Source organism: Pecten maximus, unplaced genomic scaffold (assembly GCF_902652985.1).
Source record: "Pecten maximus unplaced genomic scaffold, xPecMax1.1, whole genome shotgun sequence".
In the NCBI taxonomy this organism is placed as follows: domain Eukaryota; kingdom Metazoa; phylum Mollusca; class Bivalvia; order Pectinida; family Pectinidae; genus Pecten; species Pecten maximus.
In genome coordinates, this window is record NW_022982777.1 from 22,775 (window position 1) to 41,618 (window position 18,844).

Genomic DNA, 18,844 nt, shown 5'->3' on the forward strand with positions numbered 1-18,844 from the left:
CCCATTATATATTTCTTATGGTTTTTTGGTGCTTGGACTAAAAAAAAAGAGAAATGGTTATTTCTTATTGAGCAATAATGCCATGACAGTTTAAATTTATTTGATGCAAAAGTTTATGAAAGCTTCCGTTGCAAAGTGTATCTATAATGCACATTCATATACAGTAAACCCCCACTTACTCGAATTCGTGCGGACCTGATCGAGGTTCGGGGAATACATAGTATTCGAGTAATTCGAGGTAGATTTAATACGTATGAACACTGTCGGGACGAAAGGAAATGTTCGACGAATGAGGGTATTCGAGTAAACCGGGTTCGAGTAAGTGGGGTTTTACTGTATTCAATCATTATCATATTGTTCTTGACGGCATATGGATTATCAACTTCGCTAGCCAAGGGTGTTCAATACGATACTCTCCTTAGTGAAAAGGAGAGTATCGTATTGAACACCCTTGGCTAGCGAAGTTGATGGATTATCAGTCCCCACACTATTGGAACAGAGGGAGTAATTTAAAGTTCACACCTTCTAAGAGTCTTTTACCATTTACATGTACTCCTTTTGAATTAAAAGTTTTTAAAGTTAACATTATTTTTCCTGGTTAGAAAAGACTTAATATAGAGAAATATAGAGTGATGTCAATGATGTGATTATATACAATGTTTACTTTTATATAACCTGATGATAGTCTTTCTTTCTTATTTTTTTTTTTTTTTTATATGCAATGTTGATTCACACCTAAACGTTTAAACCTTAATACTATCGATATTATATTTCAATATTTCCTTTGTATTAAACGTTTTTAGCTCACCTGCCCGAAGGGAAATTGAACTTGTGCCATATTCAACGTTAAAAATGGACCCCACGACATACTGACCCATTTCCATATCATTTTTTTTAAATGACCCCAGTTCCGTATTTAACGTTGAAAATGGACCCCACAACATACTGACCTATTTCCACATCATTTGCCGAAAATGACACCGGTTCCATGTTAAACGTTGAAAATGGACCTCATAACATACTAACCCATTTGCTTATTTTTTTTAATTTATTTTTTTAAATGACCCCGGTTCCATATTCTACGTTGAAAATGGACCCCACAACATACTGACCCATTTGCATATCATTTGCTGAAAATGACCCCGGTTCCATATCCAACGTTGAAAATGGACTCCTCAACATACTGACCCATTTCCATATTATATGTTTAAAATGACACCGGCTCCATATTCAAATGTTACAGCGGATCTCGGTTTATGAAAACAAAAAACAAAAAACAAAAAAAAAAAACAAAAAAAACCCCCAAAACAAACAAAAAAAACGAACGATTAATAGGAGAAATTGTTTATTCATGTCGATGAAGATAATATACATGATTATTGTTTGAATTTATACGAAAGGTCATTATATGGGTCAACCAAGGTCAAAGGTAAATATCGATCAATATCGTATACATTTTATATGCATATCTTATTACAGTTTGAAGATAAACCAAAGGCTATTATATAGGTTACCGAAGGTCACAGGTCACATCGTCAATCAATGTCGATCAATATCTTGTACATGTTGCATATATGCATAACTTATATAAGTCATAATTTATACCAAAGGTCATTATACCGGTCACCAAAGGTCACATGTCAAATTGTTAATCAATGTTGATCAATATTGTATACATTTTATATGCATATTATTACTACAGTTTAAAGATATACCAAAGGTCATTATATGGGTCACCAAAGGTCAAAGGTCAAATTGTTTACCAATGTTGATCAATATTGTATACATTTTATATGCATATTATACTACAGTTTGAAGATATACCAAAGGTCATTATATGGGTCACCAAAGGTCAAAGGTCAAATTATCAACCAATGTCGATCATCATCGTGTACATGTCATATGCATATCTGTTAACAGTGATAAGTTATATCAAAGGTCATTATATGGGTCACCAAAGGTCACAGGTCAAATTGTCAATCAGTGTCGAGCAATATCGTTTACGTGTTAGATGAATATCTTATCATAGTGATAAGTTATACCAAAGGTCATAATATAGGTCACAAAAGGTCAAAGGTGAAATGTTGATCAATATTGTGTACATTTTATATGCATATCCTATTACAGTTTGAAGATATACCAAAGGTCATTATACGGCTCACCAAAGGTCAAAGGTCAAATTATCAACCAATGTCGATCAATATCGTTTACATGTCATATGCATATCTGATAACAGTGATAAGTTATACCAAAGGTCATTATATGGGTCACCAAAGGTCACAGGTCAAATTGTCAATCTGTGTCGATCAGTATCGTGTACGTGTTAGATGAATAATTTATCAGTGATAAGTTATGTCAAAGGTCATAATATGGGTCACCAAAGGTCAAAGGTCAAATGTTTTACCAATGTTGATCAATATTGTATACATTTTATATATACCAAACGTCATTATATGGGTCACCAAAGATCGAATTGTTAATCAATATCGATCAAAATTGTATGCTTGTTTAATTGTATACAGACTTGTATCTTATAACAGTGCTATTTTTCAGAGAAACATGTACATGTGGCTCACTTTTCAACGGGTTCCGTTTTCAACAGGCTACACGTGGAAAAGAGAGACCTGATGGGGTCCATTTTCAACAGGCGGGTCCGTTTTCCACGGCATCCCGGTTCCATTTTCAACGTTGAAAATGGAACCGGGTTCCATTTTCCACGGGGGTCCATTTTCAACGTTACACCGGAAGTAACATCACATTCATTACCTCAGATTCATTTTAACTATGAAAGTTTTATGTGCTAAAAGTCCTATAAACAGCTAAGGTCATTCAAGGACGGCCTCCCGTGCTTGCGACATGTCATGAGTTTCAATGACGAAGGAAACGAGTTTATTGTATGATATATCAGTCTTAGGAATAATACAGTGTGTGTTCACTTCAAAGGAAAATTCAGAACGCAACTGTCCAGCCCTGGGTATCGAGAATAAAGGATAGACTGAAAAGGTGAAAATAGTTAGAGATTTTATTGTACACATAAAAAATATGAATTATCAACATACAAAACATACTCAAAATCATATGTATACTCCATTTACAATGTTTATTGTATAAGTCCCAAAGTTAAATCAAAACATGAAGTAATTTGGATGAAAAAATCCAAACACACAGTAATCCATTTATGAGGTTTTCTTTGCATAACTCCTGAGGATACCAGTGAAATATCTACGACAATATTATCAGCTTGATAAATAGAGGATACACAACAAACGGTTGTTGGATATGGTATTTTTTACTCTCGTTAGTTATTTTTAAACGATACGAGGGCTGATTGATGTGGTGAGCTTCATATTGAAGGATTTGAATTTTGCCTTAAAATAAAATTTAATAATGATAATGAATAAATACCAACATCTCGATCAAAAGACGGGATTTCTACACAGAAAATTATTTAGGTTACGATATCGATCTGACGGCCACTTAAACGTTTTCAATTCGTTTTCTCTTCGTCTTGCTTCTATGACCGACCCTGTATTCCTCTTTTTATCATTCAGTCCCTGCGACATTGAATGAAGCTGAACCAAGTGTAATTCATGAAGGTCGGACGATGCAACGACTGTGGAACGGAAGTAGGCTATCTATCTTAGAGCTGTTTTAAAAGGAGAAGTCTGATTGGTCGACGAGTATAGTAAATATTGTTTATAGAGCTGTCGACCAATCAGATTGCCTGTTGCAAAACCTCTCTAAATAGATAGCCGACTTCCGTCCCACAGTTGATGAATAGTCCGCTAACTGACCGCTTTGAATCCATTTTCTCATTTTAAAAGCATTGTCACACAACGAAAGAAAAACACGCGTTGATATTTAAGGATTATAATCAAAGGTACGTTGTGTGTATTTGATATGTTAGTCAGATTAAACTGAAATCCAATCTTTTCGAAACTCGACCCCCATTTCCGATTTTTCAAGTTACACCTTGTTGATTTAGCAGGAGTAGGGGATAATATTTCTTTTTTAAATAAATAAATGACGGCTTAAAATTAAAGGATTTAATAAATAGCTCTTGAAAAGATTGAAAAGGCGTAAGCGACGTCAGAAAGTATTCCGGTTGTTTGTGTCATAAGTTCAGATATAAATCAAGCTCATATTTATTATCTAATTTAGATCGAACACGACACAAGAAGTCTGGTTTAATTTAACCGCCGATTCCTTCCTTTATGAGGTCAGCATGTCACTACTTACTGAAACGGATTGTTATAAAAAACCGACGGCGTAACAACACGTGTTTCTGATACTCTTCACTTTCCTCCTTAACATAATTACACTGGAATCTCTCTTAGAAAAATAAAAATAATAGGAACAAAAACTACTGAAACCGTACCGCTAGCAACTCTGTTTGACTCTTAAAGTGTACCCGGAACGATTTGCTACATCAACCTTATAAAATGTAATTTAGGATGGAGATAAAATGCTGAAAGTGCGACTTTCATAGCGACTTTAGTTTTAGAGTAACTGCGATTTTTCTCGAAAACACACCTGAAGCCCAAGGCCGCTGACCCCGTTTCGGTGACCCCTGACCTGTGACGTCCGGGGTTTAACGGTATCAGAGCCGCCCTATTGGAAATATATATGAACAAACGTGAACAAGTACCTGTGATTAATGCGAATTAGACAAAAACAAAGAATGAACAACAGAAAAGATTGAAAAGGGGCCAAATATGATCTAATGTTCTGGATGGAAACTTCTGCTTCATCCGCTACATCCCACAAGTAAACCTCTTTCGTTGTGACATTAACATTTGCCCATGGTTAACAGACACGTATTAGTTTAACTGCTGGTACTTTCTGTATGAGGCAGATCTACAGATCTGACGAACCTCTTTCAGCTACACTAGAAATTCCATGTAACATTCTGTATCGGCGTACCGGCGAACGTAGTTTTTAATAATAGCCCGATCACCACCTTATAGACAATAGTTTATCAATTTTGGTGAATTCAGCTTCATTTTTTTCAGGATTTCCTTTGCATTTTCAGAGTTCATCAGTTGCTTTGCATTTGTAATAGGTTCTTTTTATCTTTGTTGAGAAGTCTTTCATCCTCGTTTGATTGTCAGTCCGGGTTTTGTGTCGTATTTCGTCTTTTTGTGTCAAATTGAATTGTTCGTCTTGACGAAAACAGTCTTCATTTTGTGAGTTTACTCCAGTAGAGTTACCGTCACCGCTCGGAATACACAGCAATTGAAACAAGCTCTCCTGTTTTAGTATAAAAACAAGGGCAAACCATCCAAATTGCCTTCCTCCGAAAAGGAATATTTCTAATAGATTATTACAAACTAGCGCTGCACGTCTCGTGTTATTCATTGTAGAAACCATATCCAAATTAAAACTGTCCTGTACATATACCAAACGTCGCTGGTCCTCGGGTCGACACTGCCGACAGGTATTATAGTACTTGTGTCAATACCGCCATGCTTTATGTTATCTTCAGATCACCACGCTAAGTGTACCGCCTATGGGACAGTTTAAATGTCGATTATGATAATTATGTATACATTTCAATGAGAAAAATGAAATTTTTTGACAAATAAGAAAAGAAAACGTGAAAAACAATAGGTTGCCCGAAGTTATGTTCCTTTGGAAGTTTGCAAAATATTTTTCAAATCGTGTGTTTGCTGCTCCTGTATGTGCCTAGTGGTGTCATTGTAAACATCCTGGTTTTACGAAGCATAGATTTGTAGGCAGGTGTCATCGGTGAAGCAGAGGACGCTTGCTTTTCCGGAACACCTGGTCAAAGTATCTAGAGACTCCTCGCAAATCTGTATCTTGCTTTGGCTTTATCGATTTTTAAGCGTTTGAATGTCATTACTCTCGTTTGTTTTCCCATTTCAAAATTACATATTTTTCTTTATCATGTGCATCGCCCGGTCAACAGTCATTTTTTCTATTTGACGTCTTCTCTAAATCGTGGTGTACCAACCTCACTCAACAAAGCAAAGTGATCGAGGGCTTACATAGACATACTCCCCCTTCCTCATCAATAAAATAAATATGTCGATATGTTCTTAAGATACCATGTCCATCAGCCTTTTTTAAAAAGGGATAAGTGTGGCCTTTGGCATTAAACTTGACCGATGATCACAAAAAATAACCAAGTGTAGAATTCCTTAATCTGTCCCGGGTGTCAAGAGAATTTAAGTCTTAAAATTATTTTTATTTCATTATTCTCTTTATTTATTTATTCATTTATTTTGTTCATTTTTTTTTTTTCTTTCTTTATTTATTTTTATCAAAGAAACAAGTAGACAACTGTATCTATAAAATCGGTCGATCCAGTACCGCGATGTATCCGTAACGCGCCATTATCGTACCGGAACTGGTCACCTCCAGGGAATAAGACATTTTTTTTCATGCCTTGATACGATCAGTAAACTGGCCACCTCCGGGGAATAAGATTTTTTCTGGATTTGATATATATGTCACAAATTCAACGACCCTGGCAGCCAATACGGTAGGAAGTGATAGCGTACACACGGCGTCAGATATAAAAAATAACAAACAAATAAAAACAGTGGTTTTGAGGAATTAGATTATCACGATGATTATAAAAAAGCTATAGGTATAAACTTAATAATCCGTGATCCGTTTTTCGTGTTAAAATCTTTACGTATCACATTTAAAAGATAAAAGGGAATCCGCCTTGCCGACGGCGGTACGCATAAAACTTCTGTGCACTGTACAGTATATAAACAAAAATACAATACTGTGTATGTTTTACCGGCAGTTGTAAACATACTTTGATATCTGAGAGATTGGGGTAATTAACAGGGACCCTGTGTTTACGAAAGCGTTAATATCTGTTTAATTATATTTACCGGACGTACTTTATTTTGCACACGCGCACCATCGCTAATTGACACATCTGTGGATAGGGTGTTGACTGGACATGAATGCTTATCAATAAATCAATTTGTTTATAAGATACAAAATATATATTTATACATATAAACATGTTAAAGTATTGTAGGTAATCATACACACGTTTACACACGCACACACGTTTACACACGCACACACGTTTACACACACACACGTTTCAACACGCACACGTTTACACATGTGATAATACTATAATGAGTGTGGATATTAAATACAAATTTAATGTATTTACCGAGATTACTTAAATCTTTGACATTATTAACACTAAGCAATTGAACCAGTTTGAGTACACAATACATGTCTCTCGCCATTTCATGCTAACCGACGCGGCCTGTTCTGGTCAAAACCGTTAGTCCTGATAGGGGCATACCATACTGGTAAGGTCTAGGTGTAACTAAATAATCAAGATGTTTAATGAACACGATAGTTTGCAATGCACGGGAGAATCACAGGCGTCAGATCAGGTTAGTATTTATAGAAAAAACATTATTTATATTGGCTCTTATTCCTGGTTAACAATAAGGTCTAACACTTGAAAGACTAACTTTGAATTTCAGTTCAATTCGAATAAATTACCAAATTTACACACACTTCAGTAACGCACTTTGGTCAAGCATCCTTATATCAACGCGTGTTAACTTATTGTCGTGTAACAATGATTTAAGATAAAAAAAAAATGGACCAAAAGTGGTTGTACTAGCGAAAAATGAATGGACTGTCGGCTGAAAGGGGGATTTATGTCTTAAAGCGGTTTTTCAATGGGCAGTCTGATTGGCCGACAAATCTGTAAACGTTTTTTTTTCTACATTTCCATGTAATCAGACTGTCCGTTGCAAAACACATCTCGGTTATGGCGCTTTATGTTGTAAAAATTCCAACACAAACGTAGCCCACTGATAGTGGCTCATGTTGTAAAAATTCCAACACAAACGTAGCCCACTGATAGCGGCTCATGTTGTGAGAATTCTAACCCAAACGTAGCCCACTGATAGCGGCTCATGTTGTGAGAATTCTAACCCAAACGTAGCCCTCTAATGGCGCCTCATGTTGTGAGAATTCCTACACAAACGTAGCCCTCTAATGGTGCCTCATGTTGTGAGAATTCCTACACAAACGTAGCCCTCTAATGGTGCCTCATGTTGTGAGAATTCAAACACAATTGTAGCCCACTAATGGCGCCCCATGTTGTCATAAATCTAATAAACACAGAAAATTTATTTCATAACCATAAATACTTTTTATTGTCTTGTAGAATAATTATTCCTTGGTCAATTTTACAAAATAAACAACCCCTGGAGACTGTCGCACTTTCAGTTCGTTTTCGCTTGTAGATTTGCGTTATGATCGAGTTTGATGCCTTCCCAGGATTTACCATCGTCCCTTTGGCGGAATATTAACTGCATCGGGAAAAAGAAGTTCAAAGCCCAAAAATCCCCAAAAACAGAACGAAAATTACGATTAATACTGTTTAAGTTTCGAACAGGAATAAATTTTGTCATTTCATAAAGTGTTTTTCCTTTCGAGATAATTGCCAACTGTGAATTGAAATAGATGAATCCAATGAATCCGAATAGGAACTCGAGGTACACGTGCAGTATCATGATACATACGTGTAAGGACAAGGTGTCCACAGTTCCGAATAGCCAGCGGTAAAAGGCTACTGGAGGGATGAAGTCGGTCCAAGATGAACTGTCCGGATAATAAAACACTTGTAGGTACCTATATTGGAAATATCCACTAAGCAGCCCAATTAACGCTACGTAAAATGCCAAAACCACAAAATATCTCTGGTTTTTAAAGCCGATACAATTCCCCACCATGTAACAATGGTGGTCACGTTTTAAAATACAGACTTTACACAAGTTGCAGTGATGAGTTCGGGGCGGTTTGTAGATTTTACAGATTTCACAATATTTCCATTCAAATCCGGATTCATCATCCTCTTCCGGCATTTGCATCTGAACAGCGCCTCCGTTTTGGTTATTATACAGCGGCACAAAATGATCGGGCGGGTTTTCCCAGCGGTCGGTCAGTCCGGGCAAATCCGGTCGGTCTTTGGTGTTAGTTATACTAGTATCGTACAGAATAGTACAGAGATAGTTTATAACGCACTGTATGGCGGTGTACGTGACGAAAACTTTGAGGTAATACTGTGTCCATTCGTCGTAATCTTCAAACAAATACGGGATGATGTAGTAATGAAACATGAAGAGCTGTGTTGGGGCCTGAAATATCATCAGACCTCTCACCCATCTCTGAGAAGACAATTTGATTCGTTTGTCAACTTCTTGGTCGTTGTAACGCTCGCGAAACTTCTCCATCAGAGACTGAGGTTTCTCCCGGGCGCCCATGTCCAATACGACTTCGTCCGCCATTTTGGACCTGAACTGAAAATCTGAAATTAGAATATGAAATTGAAATAACAGACCTATCTACACGTGCGAACACGTCCATACCTATATTTAACATCGCATACATATAAACAAAGAACATTTTTGCTCGTGCGAGCTATTATTGCGCAATTTTTTCTGATTTTTCCCCCCAGACATATTGTAGATTAAAAATATATGTATAGCAAAGTTATTACTGTAAATTTTATAAAACGATCATTGATATTTAAATGTACAAATGTAGTTCAGTTATTATTCTGTTAATTTTAGATACAAAAGAGATAATTAATATTTAGATGTAATTTAGTTAGTACACTGAATTTCATAAAAAAAACATCATTAAATTTTACATGGAGTTCATTTATTATTGTGAATTTTGTGGAAATAAAAAAAAATGTACATTTCAGATAAACATAAAGTGTAAATTAAAACTTGTGTTCAACTCCAAAATCACACTCATATCACGTGATATGGCTACAGTATCGTGGTGTAGTTCATCAAATCCCTTGTAAACTATCGTAACCTGGTTAACCACGTGTAAACTATCGTAACCTGATTAATCACACGTAAACTATCGTAACCTGGTTAATCACACGTAAACTATCGTTACCTGGTTCATCACGTGTAAACTATCGTAACCTGGTTAATCACGTGTAAAATATCGTAACCTGGTTCATCACACGTAAACTATCGTCACCTGTTTCATCACACGAAAACTATCGTAACCTAGTTCACCACACGTAAACTATACTAACCTGGTTCATCACGGGTAAACTATCGTAACCTGGTTAACCACATGTGAACTATCGTAACCTGGTTAACCACATGTAAACTATTGTAACCTGGTTAACCACATGTAAACTATCGTAACCTGGTTAATCACAGGTAAACTATCGTAACCTGGTTAATCACGTGTAAAATATCGTAACTTGGTTAAGCACAGGTAAACTATCGTAACCTGGTTCATCACGGGTAAACTATCGTAACATGGTTCATCACGGGTAAACTATCGTAACCTGGTTAACCACGTGTAAACTATCGTAACCTGGTTAATCACGTGTAAACTATCGTAACCTGGTTCATCACACGTAAACTATCGTCACCTGTTTCATCACACGTAAACTATCGTAACCTGGTTAACCACACGTAAACTATCGTAACCTGGTTAACCACGTGTAAACTATCGTAACCTGGTTAATCACGTGTAAACTATCGTAACCTGGTTAACCACGTGTAAACTATCGTAACCTGGTTCATCACGGGTAAACTGTCGTAACCTGGTTCATCAGAGTCTTCACTATCAACACAATATGAAAACTTCTCGGGGAAGAGACGTCCCCTCCCACTACACACAAACTTGATAAGAGTGGTTTTATCTATGGTCATTAAGCCAAAAGTTGAAGTTCGGGATTTAAAGAGGAGCATCTACACCAGACAAACAAAAAGCTATAAGTCAAGAGTGACACCGATTTAGGGGGTATCGAGACTTAACAAGTTTCGGTTTCACGGCAACCATGCATTTTTCTTCTGACGTCACTTTTTGAGTTTATGGTGTCATAAAGTAGTAGGTATCGTCACATTAGCGACAACGTGGTAATATCACAGCACATAACACTGTTCACAGCTCGCTATTACCACACATGTAAACCGTACAGCTAATCAACAAAGCATGTCCTGTAATATTATCCGGAATTATAAGAGACGTGTTCGTGTTAAACTAATAACATCATAGATGTAATAAATGAAAACTGATGAATTTGCATATCGTAATAATTAAACAATACTATATATACAATTAAACTTATATATGTACATACCGCATGGAGAACGTGTCCACGGACCTGATTAGAGTAAACGTATACCCGTATACTAGTGTCACTTTTCATTGACCATGATCTCGAATGTGTCCAGACCGGTCACTGTCACGAATCAATGAACACTGGACAATCGTACGTTCGTGTGTGTAATTGTTTACATATCGCCCTTGGTAACGAACTCGAGAACTTTCTTCGATTTCACTTAATATTAAAGTAGACGAAGCTAAGCCCGTGTAAATATTGTCACACAGTACGTATTACAAATAACACTGATTCAAATTTATAACTGACAAAAAAATTAACCAAGTTTATTAATACGGACACACGTGGTATATATAAGTTATAAGATTTACTTGCCGTCTGGACACTGACGATTTTTTGTACTTTTTGTGTAAGATTATCTCTCCTTTCATACAGACAGTCAATTAAAGCTTTACTGAACCACAAACAACGTAATTGAACGAACTGTAACATAACTTGATGTACCCGTTTTTGATAGCTTTGAGCATGGTCGTACATACATGTTTGTTTAACTGAAGTCGCCAATCCGTATAAGTCTCTAATTAGTGCATATTTGAAATGAGCAATCCGATTAAATACAAAACCTAACAATTAGCGTGACATCAGAGTATATATATATATATATATAATATATATATATATATATAAATAATAATAAAAAAACACAAACCAGAAAATCACAAGCGCTTTCACATGCTTTGAGAGCAAGCTCTTCAGGTTCTCAAAGCATGTGAAAGCGCTTGTGATTTTCTGTTGTTTTTTTTTATTTATTATTACTTTGTATACATCACAAGGGCATTATTTACTTTTAATTATATAATATATAGTCACGACTATAACAATAAGTGTGACGTCAGAGTATATATTATATATATATATATATATATATATATATATAGTAAAAACTATAACAATAAGTGTGACATCAGAGTACAGTCAAATTTATAGCATTAACTGAACTGCGATGACAGTTTCATTGAGTTTTACGTCTCGAAACAGCCGAGGCCATAGAAAGACAGTGTCCATGTATGATGTAGTAACTGACGGATGTTTTTATAGTGCTGTCACACTGGAATAGCATACAAGAAGCCAGTAAACACACCCGGTCACATCATACTGACAGCGGAAGTCACTAATAGTATCATACGGCACCATTTTTACTTTTTTTGCATCAGAAATACTATATATTTGTATAAAAATGGGAAATACCTTCGTAAAACTGAAGTCTGAGTTTTTCTGTAATGTATGCATAGTGTACCAGTTGTAAAAGGAGTGAATCGTTGAGGCTTGTATATAGTTAAATATGTGTTTTCGCGCAGTCGACGGAATATGCGTCTTTGGTCCAGGGGGTAGATGGCCGTGGATTATCACGCCGGGGACCCGTGGTTCGAATCCTGACGGGACACTCGGCATTTTACATTTCTCTTTCACATAATGATAGGGAAACTGTGCCGATTACTGCTGAAATACACAGGCGCCGGTGACAATAAACTTCGGTAAACTGTTTATATGAACCAGTCACTTCATAGGAAAATAAATCACGGATTGTGTAGTAAACAGATAAATATAACACACATGTATTAATGAACAAATTAATCCCTACACATGTAAATGTACACGCACACGTCCAAACGTCAACATAACTGTGTACACATCCACCCGCATTGAGTACACATGTACCTGTGGATACTGATCAACTGAATCAGGCGATATTAAGGTATTATATTTAACTAAATCATAACTTAATTACGTAGAATTTAAAAAAAGACAAGTATATTACTATGACATTAAAGAAAAAATTGATTGAAAACAGAATTAGTTACTTTAGTTGTTTCAATTCTCCTACAGTAACGTTACTTTATATCACGAATCTAATACATTCTAAAATGTAAGAGGAAATCTCCAAACAAAAATCAAATTGTGAAATGAACAAATGGCAATAACTTTTGCAAACACCATTGCATCAAAATTCTTTTTGGACAAACATACTAATATCATAATTACCCATAATGCCTTTAAAGTTTAAAGGAAATTGGTTTAAAAAATGACAGGAGTATTATGGTATGGCGTTGTGTGTCCGTCGATCCGTCCGGCGTAAACTTTCGTTTGTCCGGCAACCCCTCCTATTCATATCGACCGATTTCTTTGAAACTTTGTTTTCTAGCATATTTTGTATGTGTGTATAAGATTGATATGATTTCTAGCATATTTTGTATGTGTGTATAAGATTGATATATTTTCTAGCATATTTTGTATATGTGCATGGAGTGATGTGTGCATGTAGTTGGATAATAAAATCATTACATGTATATAGTATAGAAATTGGAAAATGTTTTTTCTAGCAAAATGTGTGTGAGGGTTTGTGTGTGCATATGTGATGGTGTGTATGTGTGATTGATAATACAGTAATTAATAACCATGTAGTCTATATATATATATCTATATTGTAGCTGGTCGTGTGTGGACAGGTTTAGATGTGTTTGTGTGAACAGTAAATATGAGCAAGTCATATCATATACAATGTACATTGCTGAAAAACTGAATAAAAAGTAAATTATAAAAAAAAAAATCAATTTCCACAAATTTGTTACATGCGTAAGAATCTTATTTTCTATTAAGAAAATCTTCTATTTTTGGGGGCGTGGTGGCCGAGTGGTTAAGGTGTCCCGACACTTTATCACTAGCCCTCCACCTTTGGGTTGCGAGTTCGAAACCTACGTGGGGCAGTTACCAGGTACTGACCGTAGGCCGGTGGTTTTTCTCCGGGTACTCCGGCTTTCCTCCACCTCCAAAACCTGGCACGTCCTTAAATGACCCTGGCTGTTAATAGGACGTTAAACAAAAACAAACAAATTCTATTTTAAAGAAGACAGCAAGTCATTTTCGTATATAAACTTTTTACTTTACTATTGTTCCCGGGGTAATCTTGTAAGTATCACGAGGGAGAGAGTTGGGGTGGGGAAGCCAATTTCTTGGTCTGTAATTTCTCATACACCCCCAGCACCTAAATATATGCCAAGTTGACAGGAGATTAAAAAAACTGGCTCAAGGACGCATTGTCTCTTTATATCCGGAACATACAATGACATTTTATCTAAATATAGTTGATACCTTTAAGATAACGATATATATACTGGTGTGAAAACGTGTTGGACACAGATTCGATACGGTGCTTATTGCAGCCATGTTGAGGGAAAATGGCATACTTTGTCTATTAGTCGGCCTATATCTTTGCGTTTCGGCCGAGTCAGATGGCGACATCATACAGGAGTTGAACGAGATAAAAACTGAAATGGTAAAACTGAAGAGAAGTAACGAAATGATGGCCGAGGAAATCCAAAATCTCAAAGGCATTGTTGGACAAAAACCTCACACCGGCGCATCACGTAAGCACGAAAAATATTTTTTATCACAACTCTGACAGCGAAATACTTGAATGACTTACCTACAAAGTTTTCATCTTTTCTTTTTGCTGTCCCGATCACTGGTTTGAAGAGTTTTAACAAGCCACGTCAATAAGTAGAAAATTGGCAGTTTGTGGTCTCTCAAAATGTAGAGTTTGATTGTGTACTGGACATAACTTGTACTCGAAGTACTAAGTACTGTTTTATATATATTTCAAATACTTTTCTTCCATATTTATCTTAACATACAATAAAAAAGAAAGTTGTTGGGTTTTTTATCACCTTGATAGCATATTCCGGATCTAATGTCTAATTTTGATTTACAGTTTAACATCAGATTGACTTACATTTCTATTTGGTAAACCAACTTTTTTTTTGTTTTGGTTATACCTGCCTCATTAAATCCAGGTCATACATGGAGTTCTTTTAACAGTTATATAAGATACAATCTCCCCCCCCCCCCCCCCCCCCCCCCCCCCCCCCCCCCCTCCCAACTTCCAGGTAAATATTTACCTGTATATCAAGCATGATTACAGGGGTGTGGAGAAAAGACTTACACTGACCCCAATAATGACCCTTCCTACAAGTTTACCTCATACTGTGTGAAGATCTGGACAGGTGTACACACGGTCATCTAACTAGATAAAGACCCCCTTAATTGTTAGATGGAAACTGGTCATCACACCTTACCTTTACCTAGCCCAAGTTTCCTCTGGCCCTGACACCATGTCTGGTATGGTGTCAGGGCTAGCGGAAACTCAGGCTGACCTATACCAAGGTCATATAGAATATAGGTACAGACTTGTGACGGTCGATATCTGACACTTTTGAAATAATATGATTGTCCATTCCTATTACAGTATTATCAAAACAGTTATAAGTCATTATTATAAAAAAAAAATTAAAAAAAAAATTAAAACTGGTACTATTACTTTATGTCTTTGATATTATAATGGAAGCATGTATAGAGTATTAGAGGTCAATATGTAAATCAACATAGATTAATATAATTTTCATGTTTGAGTTAAGTAAATACTTATCAAACATTCCATACACCAACTGCAGCTGGCCTTATGTCATTTTTTTTTTAAAGTTTGAACATTTAACTTTATGATTTTATAATTGGCTTGAACAACCATTGTACATTCATGAACTGTATCTGTTACATATAATGATAGAGTGACACATATCATGATAGATATTGACTGAATGGGAATAGAAAACGATGTAGTTCCAACAGGTCAGTTTTACAGGTAAATGGTACATAGGTTGCCGTGTGACGGTGTCCAACTGCCCTTAGGCAAATTTTACCTCAGGCTCTATAATCTTATTTCCTGGACGAGAACAATGTGTACTAATTACGGGTATAAGGCTATAGGTTGGTTTGGGAAAAGGTGAATTTACATTCATTATACCATTTGCAATTACACTGAATTTTTTTTTTTTTTTACTTTAATCTCTTTCTTTACAATTATTTTTTTTAAAGCAATGTCTTTATATTTTTGAATATAACAAGATAAGAACTGCATCATTTATTAATTTGATTTGCATTAATTTTTTTTGAACTTATATCATTCAACATTGTACCTCTACATACCGGACACCTGCATAAACCAGCCAATACGTTTGGTCTCAATGACTTATGGTTTAGACAGATTACAATGTAATAAATATAAGAAACAGCTTATTTTTACTTTCTAATTTCAGTATAGAATGACTTCATTTCAATAGAGTTGGTCTTCTTAAACCTGTTAACCAATTTGTTAATGGTTTTACTACTTATCTAGACATTTCCACCTTAATTACACTGGTATTTCGTTTATACATGTAATTTTGGTCTGATTAAGGCCTCTCAAATGGAGAGCTACAATCCTTTCCTTCAAGTCAGGAGATAATCTTACTGTTCTGTTAATTGGCCTGAGGTTATAACACTGTGACCCTGCTTTGCACAGCTTCATCATTTGAAGCCATACAGTGACAAAATTGACACAGGTATTTCTGTGAACCAAGGACAGTACCTGTAGCTGGCTCCTAAAACTCACCTGGCACAGTTATCAGGGGTGTCAGGCCAGAGTCAGTCATGCATGACCAATAATAATAGCAATTAAACAGATACTGTCATTCATTATGGGTAGTCCAGAACTACATACTTGTGTGTACGTTATGTCAGAACATTAATTTAACTAGATAATGCTCGTAAATATGTACAGTTGTAAATGTATATTTTTCTAATGATACATTTAAATATATAACCTATATAAACTAAAATGATTGTTTATTTTATAATTACTTGACTGAATTGAGTACATGTATGTAGAGAATGTCTTATTAAAAAAACACATAATTCATTAAATACTGTAAACTTTCAATAACATAATATAGATATATTATCTAATCTTCCTTTACAGTCATGATATATGTACAGTAATAAATATTCTAATTGAAATAATTTTCAATTCCTTAATAAAATGAAATACAATTTACTTACATCTTAATGAAATATGAAATAATAAGCAATTAACTTTCATAGAAACCTGATTATAGCATAAATTATATAGCTGTCTTTTATGGATCTTAATAAATATAAATTTAACATGAAGGCATTATTACCATGTATTAACAATAAAAGAAATATTCCTAGTAGACTAAACAAATGTTAATAGTAATATTAACAGAACAAAAGTAATTTGTAAAAATCTATTTATTTATATGTAAATTATATTAAAAGCATCAAAGTATTAATATATATATATATAGTCTGATTATAGAACTGGGTAGGCATGGTGTCTTATAGGACTCCAGGTAGACTCGGAGTCCACTTGGAGTGCACTCCAAGTTTACCTGGAGTCCAAACGGAGTGCACTCCAAGTCCAAATGGAGTGCACTCGGAGTGCACTTGGGTGTAACCTTTAGTCTACACTCAACTGTACCTCCTTCAATACGAGCCTCACAACTTATCAATCATCCCTCGTACATTTATGTGCTATTAACTCATCTATCAGTTGATAAGCCACAACAAAAACAAAAAAAACCAAAAACCAAAAAACCCAAAAACAAAAAAACAAAAAAACAAAAAACAAAAACAAATACCACAAAATAAATCGTCCACAATATGATATTTATGAAATGTTATTGTTTAAGGTGATAGACGGCAGCTTCAGGACTTGGCCGGAGTGGCTTTCACTGCCGAGTTGAGCAGTGATCTACATACGATCACCCGAGGTAGACCTATCGTGTATGACCATATCCTTCTCAACCATGGAAATGGCTACAACCGTGGGGATGGCATCTTCGTCGTACCTCTAAGTGGAGTGTACTGTTTCTATTGGAACCTGATGACTGATGACTCTGATGCCTTTGACTCGAACCTCTGGTCAACGAGAGGTCGACTTGGTGACGGCTATTCTGACCAAGATAGTACAGGTAGGTCAAAATGTTTATATCACAGCAAGAGTGTTTGGTCGACGTCCCGCACATAAGATTTGAAGATCAACACATGGTTTGATCGGCGTCCTAAATATATCAATACATGCTTCGATCAACGTCCGTCAAGTATCAGTACATGGTTTGGTCGACATCCTACATATATCAACACATGGTTTGGTCGACATCCTACATATATCAATACATGGTTTGGTCGACATCCTACACGTATCAACACATGGTTTGGTCGACATCCTACACGTATCAATACATGGTTTGGTCGACGTCCTACATGTATCAACACATGGTTTGGTCGACATACTACATGTATCAACACATGGTTTGGTCGACGTCCTACATGTATCAACACATGGTTTGGTCGACGTCCTACATGTATCAATACATGGTTTGGTCGACATCCTACATGTATCAACACATGGTTTGGTCGACGTCCTACATGTATCAGTACATGGTTTGGTCGACGTCCTACATGTATCAATACATGGTTTGGTCGACATCCTACACGTATCAATACATGGTTTGGTCGACATCCTACACGTATCAATACATGGTTTGGTCGACGTCCTACATATATCAATACATGGTTTGGTCGACATCCTACACGTATCAATACATGGTTTGGTCGACGTCCTACACGTATCAATACATGGTTTGGTCGACATACTACATGTATCAACACATGGTTTGGTCGACATCCTACATGTAACAACACATGGTTTGGTCGACGTCCTACACGTATCAATACGTGGTTTGGTCGACATCCTACACGTATCAATACATGGTTTGGTCGACGTACTACACGTATCAACACATGGTTTGGTCGACATTCTACATA

The 18,844-nt window shown here is 36.0% G+C and overlaps 2 protein-coding genes across 3 annotated transcripts; one reads left to right on the plus strand and one right to left on the minus strand.

The window, feature by feature from the left end:
• Window positions 1-8,152: 8,152 nt before the first annotated feature.
• On the minus strand, window positions 8,153-11,230 carry LOC117320932 (probable protein S-acyltransferase 6). Of its 2 annotated transcripts, none has more exons than XM_033875413.1 (2): window positions 11,141-11,230; window positions 8,153-9,328 (listed from the first exon to the last, which is right to left on the minus strand). In XM_033875413.1, exon 2 carries the CDS (start codon window positions 9,306-9,308, stop codon window positions 8,244-8,246), a length of 1,065 nt encoding a protein of 354 aa, XP_033731304.1. In that variant the 5' UTR covers window positions 9,309-9,328; window positions 11,141-11,230; the 3' UTR covers window positions 8,153-8,243. The 2 variants fall into 2 exon arrangements, with proteins under 2 accessions (XP_033731304.1, XP_033731303.1); XM_033875412.1 differs by having other exon boundaries at window positions 8,153-9,315; window positions 11,141-11,225.
• A 3,075-nt stretch (window positions 11,231-14,305) lies between these two features.
• Window positions 14,306-17,988, plus strand: LOC117320931 (the record flags this gene model as incomplete). Its single annotated transcript, XM_033875411.1, has 2 exons — window positions 14,306-14,547; window positions 17,707-17,988. Coding segments are annotated over exons 1-2 (484 nt in total), but the record flags the coding sequence as incomplete, so codon positions are not given.
• Window positions 17,989-18,844: the final 856 nt, after the last annotated feature.